Source organism: Lutra lutra, chromosome 5, assembly GCF_902655055.1.
Source record: "Lutra lutra chromosome 5, mLutLut1.2, whole genome shotgun sequence".
NCBI lineage: Eukaryota > Metazoa > Chordata > Mammalia > Carnivora > Mustelidae > Lutra > Lutra lutra.
This window is the reverse complement of record NC_062282.1, coordinates 71,090,287-71,109,747: the sequence shown is the minus strand read 5'-3', so window position 1 is coordinate 71,109,747 and position 19,461 is coordinate 71,090,287. Positions and strand designations below refer to the sequence as shown.

The window sequence follows — 19,461 nt, the reverse complement described above, 5'->3', positions numbered from 1 at the left end:
CTCCCTAGATGAAGATTTATCTGCTTTCAAGGTTCATTTTATCAGAATTTTAGGAATCCTTTTTGATTCTTCTATTCCTTTTCTCCTGTATCAGAATTCTCATAATCCTTGGTTCATAGTCTTTCATAGACTTCTATAGCATAGGTGTTTTTTATGTGCTTTCATTATTAGATTGGAAAAAAAAAGTAAAAAATTTATCTGTTACTCACCTTAGTTTTCTAAACTCCACAGTGCCTCAGCATGTGGCACTGTGCAGTTCAGAAAACTAAGGTGGACATACTTGCATCAGTTTCAGTTAGGAAGTTTATTATCAAAATCCTCTAAATACTTCTATGAAGATTTCATATATTCCTTTTGAACACAATGAATCACATCAAATACTCATGTTTCTTCCAAATTGTAAGCTGTTTGAATCTGTAAGTGATTTTTTAAAATCTCCTTTACTATTACAATACCCTTGGAAAATCAGATCATGTGGGTTCTATATAGGCAAAGAAGGACTGTGTGATGTAAATGATAATTTTTTTACTTTTTACACAATATTTTGAGTCTGTGCATTATAAGATAGTTTAGACATTAGCAGTTTATTGGATAAAGGTAAATCATTTCACCTTTGTCTTTGCAGAGCAACATTCTATTTTGATATGATAAATATTGAAGTCATTTTTGTGTCCTTGCTCTTAGTTTAAAATAATCTTACCAGAGAAAATAAAGATTATAAATACGAATTTGGCCATGTATTTCACCAAAAATTTTATTGAGAAAAGTTTTATCCTAAAGTTGAGAAAGTAATATCATAAATTATAAATGGAGAACTAAGGTTTATAATAAGTCATAGCAAATGGCTTCACTCTGTTCCCCTTACCAAAAAGAAATTAACATTTTCTAATTTGAAAACAGCTGTAAGTTTCTTAGGCAGTTTAATAGTAGCCTGAATCTGAATTTTAGGAATATGTTCAAAAATAATTTTTATTTGAAAGTATATTTTCATTTCAAGGTACTTCAGCATTAAATGACCATTGTAAAAATACTTAATGAGATCTCTTTAAATAAGACAGATGACAGATAATTTTCTATATAAAGATGATAGATGATAATAATTCACTTTATTGAGTATTTTAAAATCTGGGATGGGAGGGGGAAGGTCGGTAGTATTTTCACCGTGGCATACTGATTCATAATCTGGGTTCTGTTGAACCAAAGAATTCTCTACAAAGAGCATGATAGTACCTTATAAGGATAAAGAGATCATTTCTGTATTTCCATGCAACGAAAATACTGTATATTTAGAGTATATTTAATGGGTTTGGAGATGAAATGAGAAGCTCTGTGTTTTATATTTTAAGTTCTATGACTGGTGAATTACATGAATGCTTAGATTTTGTGTCAGAAATTACTGGGTATTACGTACAACTAATGAATCATTGAACACTACATCAAAAATTAATAATGTATGTTGGCTAATTGAACTTAAGAAGAAAGTACTTTGCATGCCTAAATATTGTCCTATAATGCTAAAATAAAATTATATTGATCACTGTATAGCTTTTCAGAGCATGTATATTCCAGCTCTATTATATTTAATGAAAAATGACTGCTGAACTGTAAAACCTGATTAAATTGAATACATTCAGTGATTTTAATAAAGTAACTTCCCTTGTTTGTAAAAATGTATTTTTTATTTTTTTACATTCAATCCTGAGACCTTAATCATTTTATAGCTGAAATGTAAAAATTATTGAGATGTCGTTTCTTTGAACAATGATGTTAGTCAAATGTGTACTGTGTGATTTGATCACCTAATACAATCCTTATCCTGGACATTGTTTTTGTTTTCATGATAATGTAATGCTATTTCATGAGTTCTCAGTGAAGTTATATGATCATTTTCATGCTTCAGCCTTCATTCATTACACACAAGTATATCAGCAAATTCATATAACTTTGAAAAAATGAACACAAATTACAACGTGTGAGTTTTGTACACTATGAAGCATTGTACAAGTGCTAATTGTTGAGTCTTAATTATGATATCAAATTTGGAACATTGGATTTTAGGTAATTGGACCTGTGTTTAAGTTAATATACAGGAATCAGTAAGCTTCATATGTACTTATAGCTTCCAATTAGACAATATGAAGAAAGCTAGGACTCCATTTGAAACAGCAGTTTAAAAAAGTGCCTCTGCAGACCCTTTAAAAAAACTATGCTTTCAGAACTTTAAAAGTCTCCAAAAGTACATAAAGTTTTTTTTTTTTTTCAAAAGTACATAAAATCTTACTTGCACAAAGGGAAAGGCAAATATATTCTTGGCTAATATTCCCTGTCCTAATGTCAATTCTTTCAAAGTTGCTCTGTAAAATAATACAATCCCAATAAAAAATGGCACCCTTATTATTTTGTTTTTGGTAAAGGGCAGTATGTGGAACTAGGTAGCAGAATCTGGAGTTCAAATGGAAGAAAGTGAACAGTAAGTGGTTGAAAACTGAAAAAGGACAGTGGGGATGATTTGCAAAAATACTGTGAAATTTCAGTAATTAAAACAGTGTGTTACTGGCACATAAAAAGAAAAGAGTAAAATAAAGAATCAGAAATAGATCTACATCCACACAGGAATTTATGTATGATGAAGATACAAAGACTAGTAAATGGTGCTGAGTAATTAGACAACTATTTAAAGACAAATTTGAATTTATATCTCAAGTATATTAGACATATTAATGTAAAAAACTAAAGCTACAACTTTACATAAGAAAACATGAATGAGTTCCTTTATATTTGTCGAGAAGATCTTTCTAGTTATGATTTAAAATCCAAGAGCCATAAAGTAAATTTGATAGTCAAACCAAACAAAAATCCAACATAAAACCCCTAACAAACTCTTGTGGTAAACAAAATAAAACAAAAACAAAGGAACAAGGAAACAAAAACACCACCATAAAGAAAGTTTAAAATAATACCCTGGGAAAATGTTTTTACAGTGTATCAGCCCCAAGTGGTAATCTTTCTATATAAAGAGTTCTTAGGGGGCACCTGGGTGGCTCAGTGGGTTGAGCCGCTGCCTTCGGCTCAGGTCATGATCTCAGGGTCCTGGGATCGAGCCCCGCATCGGGCTCTCTGCTCGGCAGGGAGCCTGCTTCCTCCTCTCTCTCTGCCTGCCTCTCTGCCTGCTTGTGATCTCTGTCTGTCAAATAAATAAATAAATAAAATCTTAAAAAAAAAAAAAAAAGAGTTCTTAGAATCTAGATAGGAGAACCACTTAGAAAACTGGGTGAAGGACAAGGGCAGAGAGTTCACATACAGAAGGCCATTACACATTTAATTGGATTCATATTCTCATTTTTTTTTTAAAGATTTTATTTATTTATTCGACAGAGAGATCACAAGTAGGCAGAGAGGCAGGCAGGAGAGAGAGAGGGAAGCAGGCTCCCCGCCGAGCAGAGAGCCCGATGGTGGGGCTCGATCCCAGGACCCTGAGACCATGACCTGAGCCAAAGGCAGAGGCTCTAACCCACTGAGCCACCCAGGCGCCCCCATATTCTCATTTTTAATAAAGGAAATGAAAATGAAAACTATACTAAGATTTTAGTTCTTTCCTTTTAGACTGGCAAAAACTCAAATTTTAATGATAATACTTTGCTATTAAAGTGAGTGAAATTGTAGTCTCCATGGAGGTTGATCTGCAATGACTACCAAAATTGTATCTATTTTTGTGGTTTTTGTTTTGACTTTTTTTTAAAAATTTTATTTATTTATTTGACAGAAATCACTAGTAGGCAGAGAGGCAGGCAGAGAGAGGAGGAAGCAGACTCCCCGCAGAGCAGAGAGCCTGATGCGGGGCTCGATCCCAGGACCCTGAGATCATGACCTGAGCTGAAGGCAGAGGCTTTAACCCGCTGAGCCACCCAGGCGCCCCTTGTTTGTTTTATTTACATCTGATTTATTCCCTACTACACACAAAGGATTTAAATTGTCTTACAAAACCTATAAAATGTAAGAAGAGTAAATTTTAAATAGATGAGAAAAGGAAGTCGAAGAGTTCTTGAGATGAACCTTAGTTTTTGTTTTTTGTTTTTTTTTTAAAGTTTATTTATTTTAGAGAGTGTGCATGCACACGAGAGAGTACAGGTTGGGGAGCGGTGCAGAGGGACAGGAAGAGAGAGAATCCCAGGCTGACTCCCCCCCCCCCCCCCCCAATGCAGTGTTCACTGAGGGGCTCAGTCTCACAACTTCTAAGATCACGACCTGAGCTGAAACCAAGAGTCAGATGCTAAACTGACTGAATCACCTAGTCTCCCCTTACTGCTTTTGTATTATCATGATAACATCAGATAATTAATGTTCATGGTAGGAGATACTCAGTGATTCAAAGAGGATGAAGAAACAGTTCCTAAAACAGTAATCTCTTTTTTATGAAGATAAGATACTGTACAATAGTCCCAACTTTTTTTCCCCAGCATTACTGAATTACAGTAGACTATAACACTGTGTGAATGAATTTAAGGTATACAATGTAGTTATTTTACCTATGTATATATGAAAAAAGGACTACCATAATAAGGTTAGTAATCACATCTGTCACATCACAAAGTTAATTTTTCTGTGTGTGTGTGATGAGAACCTTTATTTTTAAAGATTTACTTATTTATTTTAGAGAGACAGAGATTTAGAGAGCAGGGAGGGGTGGTGGGCAGAAGGAGAGGGAGAAAGAGAATCTGAGGAGGCTGACTCAGGACTTGATCCCACAACCATAAGATCATGACCTGAGCTGAAATCAAGGGTCCAGTGCTTAACCACCCGAGCTACCCAGGTACCCCTGTGATGAGAACATTTAAAATCTACCCTCTTGACAGCTTTTGTGCTGTTAACTATAGTCACCATGCTAAACATTACATCCTCCAAACTTATTACTCCTACAGTTAGAAGTTTGTACAGAGTTCCACTTCGAATCTATGCATACTTTGGTGATGATAATAATACTGGCCATAAAGAATTATTGTGCAGGAAAAGAAGGCAATGTGTGTAAGACCCTAAATGTAGCACCAGCCAAATTGTAGGTTCTTAGGCAGTATCATTGCCTTTATTTTAAAATTTAGTTCTCTTCACAGAAAAATAGAGCTAACTAAAATTCTCAGGTCATGAGAATGAATAGTTTCAGAGTTGAAAGAAATCCTAACAATGGTCCCATCCAGTGAATCTTCTGTGTTATGACAGTGGCCTGGGGCATTTGTTAAAAATATGATTCTGGGTCCCCATCCTTAGAGGTTCTTTTTTTAAATTTTTATTTTAATTCCAATATAGTTAACATACAGTGTTGTATTAGTTTCAGGTGTACAAAATAGTTACTCAACAATTTTACACATTACTCAGTCCTCATCGTGATAAATATACTTTTAATCCCCTTCATCTGTTTCACCCAAACCCCCTGAACTCCCTTCTGGTGTTCTATAGTTTAGAGTTCTATAGTTTAGAGTCTGGTTTTGGTTTGTCCTTTTTTTTTCTTCTGTATTCTTTTTTTTCCCCTTAATTTCCCCATGTGAGTGAAATCATATGGTATTTGTCTTTCTCTGACTTATTTCACTTAGCATTATACTCTCTAGATCCATCTATGTTGTTGCAAATGGCAAGATTTCATTCTTTTTTATGGCCGAGTAATACTGCATATCTCTCTCTCTCTCTCTCTCTCTCTCTCTCTCTCTCACACACACACACACACACACACACACACATCTCTATCCATTCATTGATCAGTGGGCCTTTAGACCCTTGGGCTGCTTCCATAGTTTGACAGTAGTACTGCAATCAATATAGTGGTGCATATATCTTTTCGTATTGCTGTTTTTGTATTTTTTTGATTAAATACTTGTAGTGGAGTTACTGGATCAAATGATAATTCTGATTTTAACTTTGGGGAACATCTGTACTATTTTCCACAGTGAATGTACCAGTTGGCATTCTCACCAACAGTGCACAAGGGTTCCCTTTCTTGACATCCTCACCATCATATTTTCTTGTGTTTTTGATTTTAGCCATTTTGACATGTGTAAAAGATATCTCATTATGCCTTTAATTTGCATTTCCCTGATGATTAGTGATGTGGAACATCTTTTTAGGTGTCTTTTGGCCGTCTGTATGTCTTCTTTGGAGAAATGTGTTTATGTCTTCTGCCAATTTTTAATTGAATAATTTGGGTTTTTGGTGTTGAGTTGTAGAAGTTCTTCTTATATTTTGAATGCTAGCCCTTTGTGAGATACATCATTTGCAAGTACCTTTTCCCACTCAATAGATTGTTTTTTAATTTTGTTGATTGTTCCTTTGTGTACCAAATATTTTTAGATTGATGTAGTCACAGTAATTTATTTCTGCTTTTCTTCCCTTGTCTTAGGAGACATACCTAGAAAAATGTTATGGCTGGTGTCAGAGAGGTTTCTGCCTTGCTCTCTTCTATGATTTTTATGGTTTCAAGTCTTATATTTGGGTCTTTAATTCATTTTGAGTTTATTTTTGTGTATTGTGTAAGAAAGTGGTCCACTTTCATTCCTTTGCCTGTGTCTGTTTTTGTGCCAGTACCATACTGTTCTGAATACTACAGCTTTGGAGCGGATGTTAAAATCTGGGATTGTGATACCTTCAGTTTTGTTTATCTTTTTCAAGATTGCTTTGGATATTTGGGGTCTTTGTTCCATACAAATTTTAGGATTTTTTTGTTTTAGTTTTGTGAAAAATGCTGTTGGTATTTTGATAGGGTTTGTGTTAAATCTGCAGATTGCTTTGGATGGTATGGGTATTTTATTTTATTTTATTTATTTGACAGACAGATCATGAGTAGGCAGAGTAACAGGCAGAGAGAGAGAGGAGGAGGAGGCAGGCTCCCCGCTGTGAGCAGAGAGCCCGATGCGGGGCTTGATCCCAGGACCCTGAGATCATGACCTGAGCTGAAGGCAGAGGCTTTAACCACTGAGCCACCCAGGTGCCCCTGGTATGGGTATTTTAACAGTATTTTTCTTAACAATCGATGAGCATGGAATTATCTTTCCATTTGTTTGTGTCATTTTCAATTTCTAATCATTTTGTTATATTTTTCAGAGAACACGTCTTTGACCTTCTTGGCAAAGTTTATTCCTAGGTATTTTATTCTTTCTGGTGCAGTTTTAAATGGGATTATTTCTTAATTTCTCTTTTGGCTGCTTCATTATAAGCTTATAGAAATGCAACTGACTTCTGTATATTGATTTTGTATCCTGCAACTTTACTGAAGTTATTTACTGTTTTAGTAGTTTTTTGGTGGACTCTTTAGGGTTTTTTATATATAGTATCATCTCACCTTAGTTATTGAAATTTTTATTTCTTTCTTTCCTATGTGGATGCCATTCCTTTCTTTTTGTTGTCTAATTGCTGTGGCTAGGACTTCCAGTGCTATGTCGAATGAAAGTGAGAGTGGGCATCCCGGTCTTTTTCCTGATCTTACGGAAAAATCTCTCAGTTTTTCACCATTAAGTGTGATATTAGTTGTGGGTTTTTATATATGGCTTTTATTATGTTGGGCTGTGTTTCCTTTAAACATACTTTTTTGAGGGTTTTTATCATGAGTGGATGTTATACCTTATCAGATGCTTTTTCTGAATCTACTGAAATGGTCATAAGGTTTTTATCATTTCTCTTGCTAATGTGCTATGTCATGTTGATTGATTTGCTGCGAATATTGAACCACCTTTGCAACCCAAGAATAAATCCCAGTGAATTGTGGTAAATGATCTTTTTAATGTTTTTAGTTTGGTTTGCTAGTATTTTATTGAGAATTTTTGCATCTATGTTCATCAGGGATATTGGTCAGTATTTATTTCTCTTTTTTAGTGCTGTCTTTATCTGGTTTTGGTATCAGGGTGATGCTGACCTCATAGAATGAATTTGGAAATTTTCCTTCCTCTTCAGTGTTTTGCAATAATAGTTTGAGAAAAATAGGTATTACCTCTTCTTTAAATATTTGGTGGAATTCTCCTGTGAAGCCATCTGATCCTGGACTTCTGTTTTTTTGGGGGTTTTTGATTACTGATTCAATTTTGTTGCTGGTATCAGTTTGTTCAAATTTTCTATTTCTTATTTAGTTTTGGGAGTTATATGTATCTAGGGATTTTTCCATTTCTTCTAGGTTGTCTAGTTTTTTGGTATATAATTTTTCATAATCTCTTATAATGGTGTATATATTTCTGTCATGTTGGTTTGTTATTTGTAATCCTTTTTCCTTAATGATTTTGAGTTCTCGCTCTCTCTCTCTCTCTTTTTTTTTTTTTTTTTTGATGAGTCTGGCCAAGGTATATCAGTTTTTTGATTTATCAATTTGTTGATCTTTTCAAAGAAGCAGCTCCTGGTTTCACTGATGTGTTCTATTGTTTTTTTAGTTTCTACTTTATTTCTTCTCTAATCTTTGTTATTTCCTTTCTCCTACTGATTTTGGGTTTTGTTTGTTCTTTTTCTACTCCTTTAAGTGTGAAGTCTGATTGTTTTTTTGCCTTTTTTTTTCTTTCTTGAGGTAGGCCTGTATTTTTATAAATCTCCCTCTTAGAACATCTTCTGCTGCATCCCAAAGGTTTAGACAATTGTGTTTTCATTTTCATTTGTCTCCATGTATTTTTTCATTTTCTCTTTAATTTCTCAGTTGATTGATTCACTGTTTAGTAGTACGTTATTTAACCTCCATGTATTTATAGTTTTTTCCAGATTTATTTCTTGTGGTTGATTTCTAGTTTCATAGCATTGTGGTCAGAAAAAATGCATGGTATTACTTTGATCTTTTAAAATTTGTTGATCCTTGTTTTGTAGCCTAATATATGATCTATTCGGGAGAATATTCCATGTTTAGTTGAGAAAAATGTGTATTCTGCTATTTTAGGATGGAATAGTTCTAAATATCTATTTTAAATTTCTCTGGTGTACTGTGTCATTCAAAGCCCTGTTTTCTTGTTGATTTTCTGTCTGGTTGATCTGTCCATTGATATAAGTGGGGAGTCCTCTACTATTACTGTATTACTATCCATTACTTTCTTTTCTTTTCTTTTCTTTTTAAAAGATTTTATTTATTTATTTGACAGACAGAGATCACAAGTAGGCAGAGAGGCAGGCAGAGAGAGAGAGGAGGAAGCACACTCCCCGCCGAGCAGAGAGCCCATGCGGGACTTGATCCCAGGACTCAGGGATCATGACCCGAGCCAAAGGCAGCCGCTTAACCAGCTGAGCCACTCAGGCGCCCCTGAATTATCCTCTTTATTAATTATATAATATCTTTGTTTCTTGTTACAGTCTTTGTTTTAATGTTTTACATCTATTTTGTCTGATGTAAGTATTGTTACACCAGGTTTCTTTACACTTAAGTTTGCATGGGAAATGCTTTTCCATTCCATCACTTTCACTCTGCATGACTCTAGGTCTGAAATGAGTCTCTCTTTTTTTTTTTTTTTTTTAAGATTTTATTTATTTATTTGACAGAGATCACAAGTAGGCAGAGAGGCAGGCAGAGAGAAAGAGGGGGAAGCAGTCTCCCTGCTGAGCAGAGACCCCAATGCAGGGCTTGATCCCAGGACCCTGGGATCATGACATGAGCTGAAGGCAGAGGCTTTAACCCACTGAGCCACCCAGGCGCCCCTGAATTGAGTCTCTTGTAGGCATCATATAGGTGGGTCTTGTATATGCTAGTTCTAGATGCTGTATAGGGCACTTAATATATTTATATATAAGTACATAATGAGATACACACACACACACACACACACACACACACACACCTCTCTTACGCATCACAAATACTCTACTGATTAGGTAGGGTTTTTCTCTTCATTAAATAGATAAGCTCAGAGAGGTCAAGTAACTTGCCAAGGAGCAGGATTTAAATTCATGTCTATTTAGTTTTAAAGCCCTTGTTCTTTTTAGTTTTAGTTGATCATGCTCTTTACATTTTTGGTTAGAGATGGTTTTGAAATTAACATGTGTTCTTTTTTACAATGCCTTTGATGATGTTGGCAACTTGTAAAATAATTGGTCTTCAAAAATGGTGATTTCAGTCAGATTACTTCTTCTGAAAACCTCCCTGAAGTCTTTTACATGGAAGAGTGACATACTGGTAACTGTGATAAATATTTTTAGGAGTATTAAAGTCCTTGGTGGATTACAACTTTGGTACTTGTGAGCAGTGAAAGCTCTAGAACCTGTTGGGAAATTAGGAGGAAAGCAAGACCATAGAGAAAAAGAAATAGAAATACTTGGTTCTTTCATACTACACTACACCACTGTACAGCCTTCTGGTTCTAAACTCAGCTGTTATTAAAAACTTCACTACATGAATAGATTCTCATTTCAAAATAATAAACATATGTTCATATATAGAGAGACACACACATTTAGTAAAATATGAAAGCTCCATTTGCATTTCTCCTCCTATCCCTACATCTCTCTATAGAAGCCTTTTGTTCATAAAAATATGTTAATGATAGGGCGCCTGGGTGGCTCAGTTGGTTAAGCGTCTGCCTTCAGCTCAGGTCATCTCAGGGTCCTGGGATTGAGCCTCCTATTGGGATCCCTTACTCGGTGGGGAGTCTGTTTCTCCCTGTCCATCTGCTGCTCTCTCACTTGCACACTCTCTCTCTCTCTCTCAAATAAATGAATAAAATCTTTTAAAAACTATGTTAATGTGGGCGCCTGGGTGGCTTCAGTTGGTTGAGCGACTGCCTTCAGCTCAGGTCATGATCCCGGACTTCTGGGATCGAGTCCCGCATCGGGCTCCCAGCTCCTTGGGGAGTCTGCTTCTCCCTCTGGCCTTCTCAACTAAATAAAAAAACAAAAACAAAAACAAAAAAACAAAAAAAAACTATGTTAATGTCACTTAATGAAAAAGGGTTTTTTTCATATAAATATGTTACATAATGTTAACCTGTAATGTGTATTGTTATATTTAAGTGAATTAGTATTAAAATTTTCTCAGTTTTTGGGGTGCCTGGGTGGCTCAGTGGGTTGAGCCGCTGTCCTCGGCTCAGGTCATGATCTCAGGGTCCTGGGATCGAGCCCCGCATCGGGCTCTCTGCTCAGCGGGGGGTCTGCTTCCCTCTCTCTGCCTGCCTCTCTGCCTACTTGTGATCTCTCTCTGTCAAATAAATAAAATAAAATCTTAAAAAAAAATAAAAATTTCTCAGTTTTTAATTTCTTATATGGGAGAAAATTGATATAACTCACACAAAAGGTGTAAAAGGGGGTTTGAGATCCAGTTATTCAAAAACTGCTGTAGTACATTACATCACTAGTAATGAACATTGTTGTAGACCATAATAATATAGAAAAACTCCATGATTTGATCATCTTGGTGAGAAAAGCATAATATAAACTCTACAAGAACAGAAAATAGTACCGGAGAAAATGCAGTACAATGCAAATCATTATACCAAGGTTATATTATTTTGAATTATTTCATACTTGGTTTTTTCAAAGGTTTTTATATTATAATTAAACTTGTATATGATGAAAAGTCTTTTATAATATGAATGGGCATAATATCTCTATTTCAGAAACTCTGTAGTGATGCTCAAGTAAAAGTCTTTGGGAAATGCTGCCAACTGAAACCTGGAGGAGACAGTTCTTCCTCACTGGATAGTTCTGTGACTTCATCTTCTGATGTAAAAGACCAGTGTCCTAAGTACCAAGTAAGGTCATTGATATCATTTATTTATTCATTCACTCATTTACAAATACTTTTGAGCACCTACAATGTGTTATGCACCATCCTAGGGACCAGGGGTAAGGACCTAGTCCTTACTCTTCTGGGGAGACAGGTAATTAAATAAGTTTATGCATTTTGATAAATCTTAGGAGAAGTTCAGAAAATGATGGGCATAGGTAGTAAAGGGTAATTTCTCCCTTTTATTTCCCAATTCAGATTTTTTTGGCTATCAGAATAATTTATTTTAGATACTTTTAAATTATTGAAATATGAATGCAAATATAACCTATATTATACAGCCTATATATACAGTTTGGCTGTAGTATGAAATTAAAGTATGATTGGAAGTATACACATGCAGAAATGGACATTTATATTTTTCAGATAATCTCTTTTAAAATACAAAGTTAAACAAATTAGTACCTAGTGGGAACTTCTGTATAAACTTGTTATATTTTACATATAACGTTAAGTGTTTGGTTTCATACCAAGTATATGTCATCTGTGTGAACTTATTTGTGTCATCCAAGCTTACATGAATGTATCACAAGTATTTCATATTTAGCAATATCAACATGGAATTCTGGGTCTTTAAATTATTTGTAGTTAGGTAATTGTGTTTGGATGGGAAGTGACCCTTCTATCCGGTCATGTGTACAGTGTATGTGAAAGAGCTCTGAGGTATTTAGAATCCAGGTACTAGGAAGTACTATATAGTTGGCCCTGTCTTCCCCTGTTTCTCCTCCAGCTTAAGCATGACAAATTAGTAAGTTCCTAATAGTGTTATGCTATGTGACATCATCATACCAGGTTGGATGTTTGCTGATTGAGTTGTGTAACTTTGCATTTCTTCCTGCTGTAATGCAGTTAAAAATGAATATTAGCACATGGATCCAGATTGTAGAAATGCTGAACCATTGAGTGATTGTACCCTCATGTTGCATCAAGATCCATAGAGATTTACTTTTTTAAAGTTCAGATTCCCAGGCTTTGTGCCCAGATATTCTGATTGGTTCAGTATGGTCCTGGAAATCTGCTCTTTTAGCAAGAGAGATTGAATTATTGTAGCATATAGTTCACTATACTTGATAAAATGTGATTTTGGGTAACTAGGACATTATCTTTGATCTACACAGATTATTACAGATTAATAGCTTCCAGCAATTGGTACTTTAAAAAATTGACCTTTTAAGTAAGGGCCTTATTAAAAAAAAAAAAAGAAAAGAAAAGAAAAATGAAAGATAACAGCACTTTTTAAATTATAAACTTTATTATAGATTATGTCACATAAAAATACATAACATGACATTCATGATAACATTTGATATGTATTAGAGCAGGTAAGGAGAACCTTTACTGGAAAACTCTGGTCTAATACAATTTGAACACAAATTTATTTTTACTATATTTGCTTTTGGAGGACTCTTTTCCGGTTTTATTAGTAAAATATATAAATGCTTTGATAGTTGAATTCATAATAGTTTTGAAGATTGGCATTGATCTTTAAAAAAAAAAAAAAAAGCCTTTGCACTTGATCATTAGAATTATTCAGCTCTCTTTCCAAAATGTTGTTCTTAGTCACCAAACCTTCGTGTTTTGAAATAAAAATTTTTTCTCAATCAGATCCCTAGATGAGTTATTTTAGTAACTAGGTATATCAGAAGTGTTTTTTTCTTAAACATTAGCTTTGTGTCTTTATTAAAACAAAATTAAGACTGTAGTACCTAAGAGAGAAAGAATAATATATAAATGAATATGTATAAAAACTAATACAAAAGTTACATATAATGAAATAGATTGCTATTTGAAGATTTTTTAAAGAAAGTTAGCAAATGCAAATACATAGATTTTTTTAAAAAACCCAGATAGGCATTAAGTAAATAAAGGAATCACATAAAAATAAAAATAGTATGCAGATGTATTCCCTGTCCTCTACATGTAAAATGGGGGTCTTCAACAATTTGTTATCAGAAGAGTCTTTTAAATATTTCTTAAAAAATCCTCCCAATTTTTTATTTTTATGATGGAATGGCTTAGTGAAATTTATAAACAATACTCAACTACTATCTTACATAATTATATAGATCCTCTTCCTTATCACTTGTTTTATTACATAACTGTATAAATTAGGAATTGGATTATACCTAGGGATTATTTTGTTCATATGACAAGAAGTCTGAAAGGCTGTCTAGGTATGATACATGGGTTTCAAGATGGCTTTAGAAAACCAAGGCATCCATGGGGTGCCTGGGTGGCTCAGTGGGTTGAGCCGCTGCCTTCGGCTCAGGTCATGATCCCAGGTCCTGGGTTCGAGCCCCGCATCGGGCTTTCTGCTCGGCAGGGAGCCTGCTTCCTCCTCTCTCTCTGCCTGCCTCTCTGCCTGCTTGTGATTTCTCTCTGTCAAATAAATAAATAAAATCTTTAAAAAAAAAAAGAAAAGAAAACCAAGGCATCCTTATCTTAGCCAGAGTTCATGTGTAATTGTTGCCTTTTGGTCCTAATATGGCATCTCCATCTCCAGAGACTTCCATTTATATCATTGACCAGGCCTTATAAATGTGTAAGTTCTGAAAGGTGCTGCTCCAACCATTAATTTAACCTTTTGGATGTAGAAACCAACTCTCGATTTGTCTACAAGGAAGGCTGTGAAATGCATTTAAAAAAAATTCTTTTTTAAATTTTTGGTTGGGCACATTGCTGCCCTGAAACAAATTAGACTTCAAAAAATAAAGAATAAGCTATTTTGGGGGTAGTTAGTGATGTTTACCACAGTATCTAATTAGTAACCAAATAGATGAGTTCAATGTTACCTTTTTTTCTGACTCCTGTGATGACAAAGACATTTGAAGAAAAATGGAAAGGAGTAACTTTTAATTTGACTTCTTTGAGAATAAGACATTCTAACATTTTAAATAAGTTCTTTTAAAAAATACAAAATAGATATACATTACCCTGTTTCTAGATACCTCTTTTGCACAGTAAGAGCAGTAAAAACTGTTCTGCATGTTCAATGAATTCTATTTCTTATTTTCTGTCCTGGAGAAACATTGCATATGCACAAGATGCGGTTAACAGTGTTTATTTAAGCATTAAGCATTATTATAATAGCAAGAACCAGGAAGTAACCTAAATGCCTATCAGTAAGAGCAGCTGTGGTATTTTCATACAGTAGAATACTATGTATTTAAAAGGAGTATTTGTATAACAACATGGTTAGATCTCTAACATATTGTGAAATAAAGAAAATCAAGCTATAGAACAGTATTTACAATGTAGAGTCACTTTTTAAAAATATGTAGAGTTGTGTAGAATAACTGCAGCAAAGGAATTTTCAGTAAAATTCAATATTTGAAATAAGTTTTAAATTTTGCAGTTTTATTAATGTTCTGATTTTTTTTTTAGGGTTCTCGGTGCTCTTCTGATGCCAATATGCTTGGAGAGATGATGTTTGGCTCAGTAGCAATGAGCTATAAAGGGTCTACCTTAAAAATTCATCAGATCCGGTGAGGGCTTTTCTGATTTTTCATAATCCATTTTAGAACATATAATTTTTTGAAGATGAGAGAATTTCCTGTAGTCTTCACACAGATGGAGCTTGTCAGATTTATGGTGTTTTATGGGTTTCATGCTACTTCATGACTGTTGGAACCATGCAGTGAAATTTTTGTGATTTGTACGTTTTTTGGGAAGGGGGAATGGAAATAGGGAGAGGGGGAGAGAGAATCTTAAGCAGTCTCCATGCCCAGTGTGCAGCCTGACATGGGCTTAATCTCACAACCCTGAAACCATGACCTGAGCCAAAATCAATAGTCTACACTTAACCTACTAAGCCACCCAGGTGCCCAGGTACATTTTTATTTGTAATAAATTGAGAAGGTTTTTATGTTTTAGTTTTGATCTCTCTCTGTCCCTTTCTTTTTCTTCATAGTTCCCCTCCACAGCTTATGCTCAGCAAAGTTTTTACTGCACGGACTGGCAGCAGTATCTGTGGAAGTCTCAATACGTAAGTGTGATTATGAATGCTGAGAGAAATGAATTATTTAGGATGTGCAAAGTGTGAAAACTAACAGACTCTACCCAAGGTTGCAGTTTAAATTGAGATTTTCTTCCATCCCTTAAGTTTGGAAATTTATGGAGGCCAGACTTTTTCTCAAGCTTTATTGAGATATAATTGACATCTAACATTGTGTCAATTTAATGTGTACAACACATTTAGAATGTGTTGCAGAATGATTACCATCATAGCATTAGCTAACGCTACCATTCTGTCAAAATTACCATTTCTTTTTTGCAGTGAGAACAGTTAAGATTTACTCTTTGAGCAACTTTCAAGTGTATAAAATAACTATTATTAGCTATAGTCAGCATGCTATACATTAGATCTCAGAACTTATTAACCTTGCAACTAATGTTTGTACCCTTTGACCGTTATCTCCCCATTTCCCCCACTCTCAACCCGTGTAACCACCACCCTGCTTTCTGTTTCTCTTTGTTCAGTTTTTTTATATTACACATGTAAGTGATACTATATAGTGTTTGTCTCTCTGTCTGACTTATTTCACTTAGCATAATGCCCTTAAGGTTCATTCAGATTGTCACAAATGGCAGGATTCCCTTTTCTCAAAGTCAGATAATATTCCTGTGTGTGTGTATCTGTATGGCATTTTATCCATTCATCTGTTGGTAGACTCTTAGTTTGTCTCCATTTATTGACAGTTGTCACTAATACCACAGTGAACATCTGAATGCTCTGAGATCCTCATTTGAGTTCCTTTGGATATATATCCAAAAGTGGGATTTCTGGATCACGTGGTAGTTCTATTTTTAATTTTTTGAAGAACCTTCACGCTCTTTTCTCAGTGGCTGCATCAGTTTTATTCCCACCAACAGTGCATAAGGGTTCCCTTTTCTGGATACCCTGTCCACCACTTGATAATCTCTTGTCTTTTTGATGTTCACAATTATAAAAGGTGTGGGGTGATACCTTTTTATGGTTTGGTTTGCATTTCACTGATGATTAGTGATGTCTAGCATTTCTTTCATGTACCTCTTAACCATTTGCATGTCTTCTTTGGAAAATTGTTCAGTTCTTTTGAATATTCAGAGGAGGTATTAATTTTTTAGTCAGGTTGTTTTTTGCTGTTAATTTGTATGAATTATTTATATATTTTGGATAGTAACCCTTTATCTGATAAAGGATTTGCAAATATATTTTACCATTCCATAGATCGCCTTTTCATTTTGTTAGTGTTTATTTGCTGTGCAGAGGCTTTTTAGTGTGATGTATTCCCATTTATTTATTTTTGCTTTTGTTGCTTGTGCTGTTTGTGTCATATCTAGGAAATTGCTGCTATGACCAATGTCAAGGAGCTTTTTTGCCCTATGGTTTCTTGTAGGAGATTTGCAGTGTTGGGGTCTTTTGTTTATAATTTTAATCAATTTTGAGTTAATTTTTGTGAGTGGTTATTCAGTTTTCCCATCATCATTTATTGAAGGCACTATCCTTTCCCAGTTAAATGTTCTTGGGTCCCTTATCAAATATTAGTTGACTGAATATCCAGGGTTTTTTTCTGGGCTCTTAAATTCTGTTCCATTGTTTTGTGTGTTTGTTTTTATGCTAGTACTATAATGTTTTGATTATGTTAGCTTTGCAGTATAGTTTTTCTCAGGATTGCTTTGCTATTCAGGGTCTTTTGTAGCACCATACAAATTTTAGGATTGTTTTATTATTTCTGTGAAAAATCCCATTGGAATTTTGATAAGACTTGGATTGAATGTATAGATGACTTTGGGTAATATGGACATTTTAACAATATTTGTTCTTCCAACCTACTTTTTTGAGGGTTTTTTTCATGGAAAGACATATTTTGTCATATGCTCACTTTCTTTCTCCCCCTTCGCTCCTTCCTTCCTTCCTTCCTTGTTTAAGGTTTTTATTTATTTATTTGAGAGAGACAGAGATAGTGACAGCATGAGTGGGGAGGCGAGGGAGAAGCAGGTTCCCCACAGAGCAGGGAACCCGATGCAGGGCTCTGTCCCAGGACCCTGGGATCATGACCCGAGCCAAAGGCAGACACTTAACCAACTGAGCCAGCCAGGTGCCCTGGTCATATGCTTTTTCTGCATCTGTTGACTTGATCATATGATTTTTATCTTTCATTCTTTTAAAGTGGTAATTCTCACTTATTATTTTGTGTATACTGAAGCATCCTTGCAGCCCAATCAATCCTACTTGATCACATTGAATAATCCTTTTAATGTTCTGTTGAATTTGGTTTGCTAATATTTTGTGGAGAATTTTTGCATTTACAATAGTCAAGAGAAGTGATCTGTAATTTTATTTTCTTATAATGTTATCTGGCCTTGGTGTCAGGATAACACTGGCCTTGTAAGATGAGTTTGGGAGTGTTCCTTCTTTAATTTTTTTGAACAGTTTGAGTAGAATTGGCATTAATTCTACTTTATATGTTTGGTAGAATTTACCAAGGAAATCATCTGGTCTCCTTGGCTTTTCTTGTGTTGGAAGATTTTCGATGAATGATTCATTTTCCTTACTCATTATTGGTCTGTTCACATTTTTTATTTCTTCATGATTCATTCTTGGTATGTTGTATGTTTCTAGGAATTTATCCATTTTTTATAGGTTATTCATTTTGTTGTGTAACTATAGCAGTCTCATGATCCTTTTTATTTGTATGGTATCAGATGTAGTGTCTCATTTTTAATTTCATTTATTCGAGTCCTCTTTTTTCCTGGATTAGCTAAAGGTTTGATGATTTTGTCTCTTCAGAAAACCAGCTCTTAGTTTAATTGATCTTCAATGTTATTTTTCCTTTTTCTATTTCATTCTCCTATTGGTCTTTATTTCCTTCCTAACTAATTGTGGACTTTATTTTTTTCTCAGTTTTTGAGGTATAATTCAAGATCATTTATTTGAGATCTTTTTGGCTTTTTACTGTAAACATTTATTGCTCTCACTTCCCTCTTTGAACTGCTTTTGTAATATTTCACAGGTTTTGATATGCTGTGCTTCCATTTTTATTTGTTTCAAGGTATTTCTTGATTTGCCCTTTGATTTCTTCTTTGACTCATTGGTTGTTCAGAAGCATGTTGTTTAATCTCCACATATTTGTGAACTGTCCAGCTTTCCTTTTGTTACTGATTTTTAGTATTACACCATTCTGGTCAGAAAAGATATGTGGTTTCATTTCAGCCTTCTTAAATTTGCTAAAACCTGTTTTGTGACATATCATGTGATCAGTATTAGAAAATATTCCATGTCCACTTGAGAAGAATGGTATTCTGCTATTCTTGGATATATCTGTATATGTATATATCTCTTAGCTCCGTTTGGCCTAAGATATGGTTCAAGTACAACATTTCCTTGCTGACTTAATGTCTGGATGATCTATTAATTGTTGAAAGTAGAATGTTAAAGTCTTTTACTAGTTATTGCATTGTTGTCTCTTTACATATGTTAGTATTTGCTTAATATATTTAGGTGTCTCTGATGTTGAGTGCGTCTGTATTTGTGATTGTTACTTGCTATGTTTTTTTGATGAATTGCTCTTCTTATTATATGACCATTTTTAAAGTTTCTCATTACTGTTTTTGGTTTGAAGTCCATTTTTTTTCTGATATAAGTATAGCTATCTCTGTTCTTTTTTTATTTCCATTTACATGGATTATCTTTTTCTCTTCCTTCATATTGAGTTTATATATATTCTCAAAGCTGAACTGAATCTCTTATAGGCAGCATA

General features: G+C 34.5%; 1 protein-coding gene across 5 annotated transcripts in view; it reads left to right on the top strand.

Moving 5' to 3' along the window:
- FNIP1 (folliculin interacting protein 1) overlaps positions 1-19,461 on the top strand; it is a 153,758-nt gene that overhangs the window by 63,455 nt on the left and 70,842 nt on the right. For all 5 annotated transcript variants that reach the window (XM_047729933.1, XM_047729934.1, XM_047729931.1 and 2 more), the window contains 3 exons: positions 11,550-11,684; positions 15,104-15,204; positions 15,630-15,704. In XM_047729933.1, the coding sequence (XP_047585889.1) occupies positions 11,550-11,684; positions 15,104-15,204; positions 15,630-15,704 (311 nt within the window). The remainder of the gene's footprint in view (positions 1-11,549; positions 11,685-15,103; positions 15,205-15,629; positions 15,705-19,461) is intronic.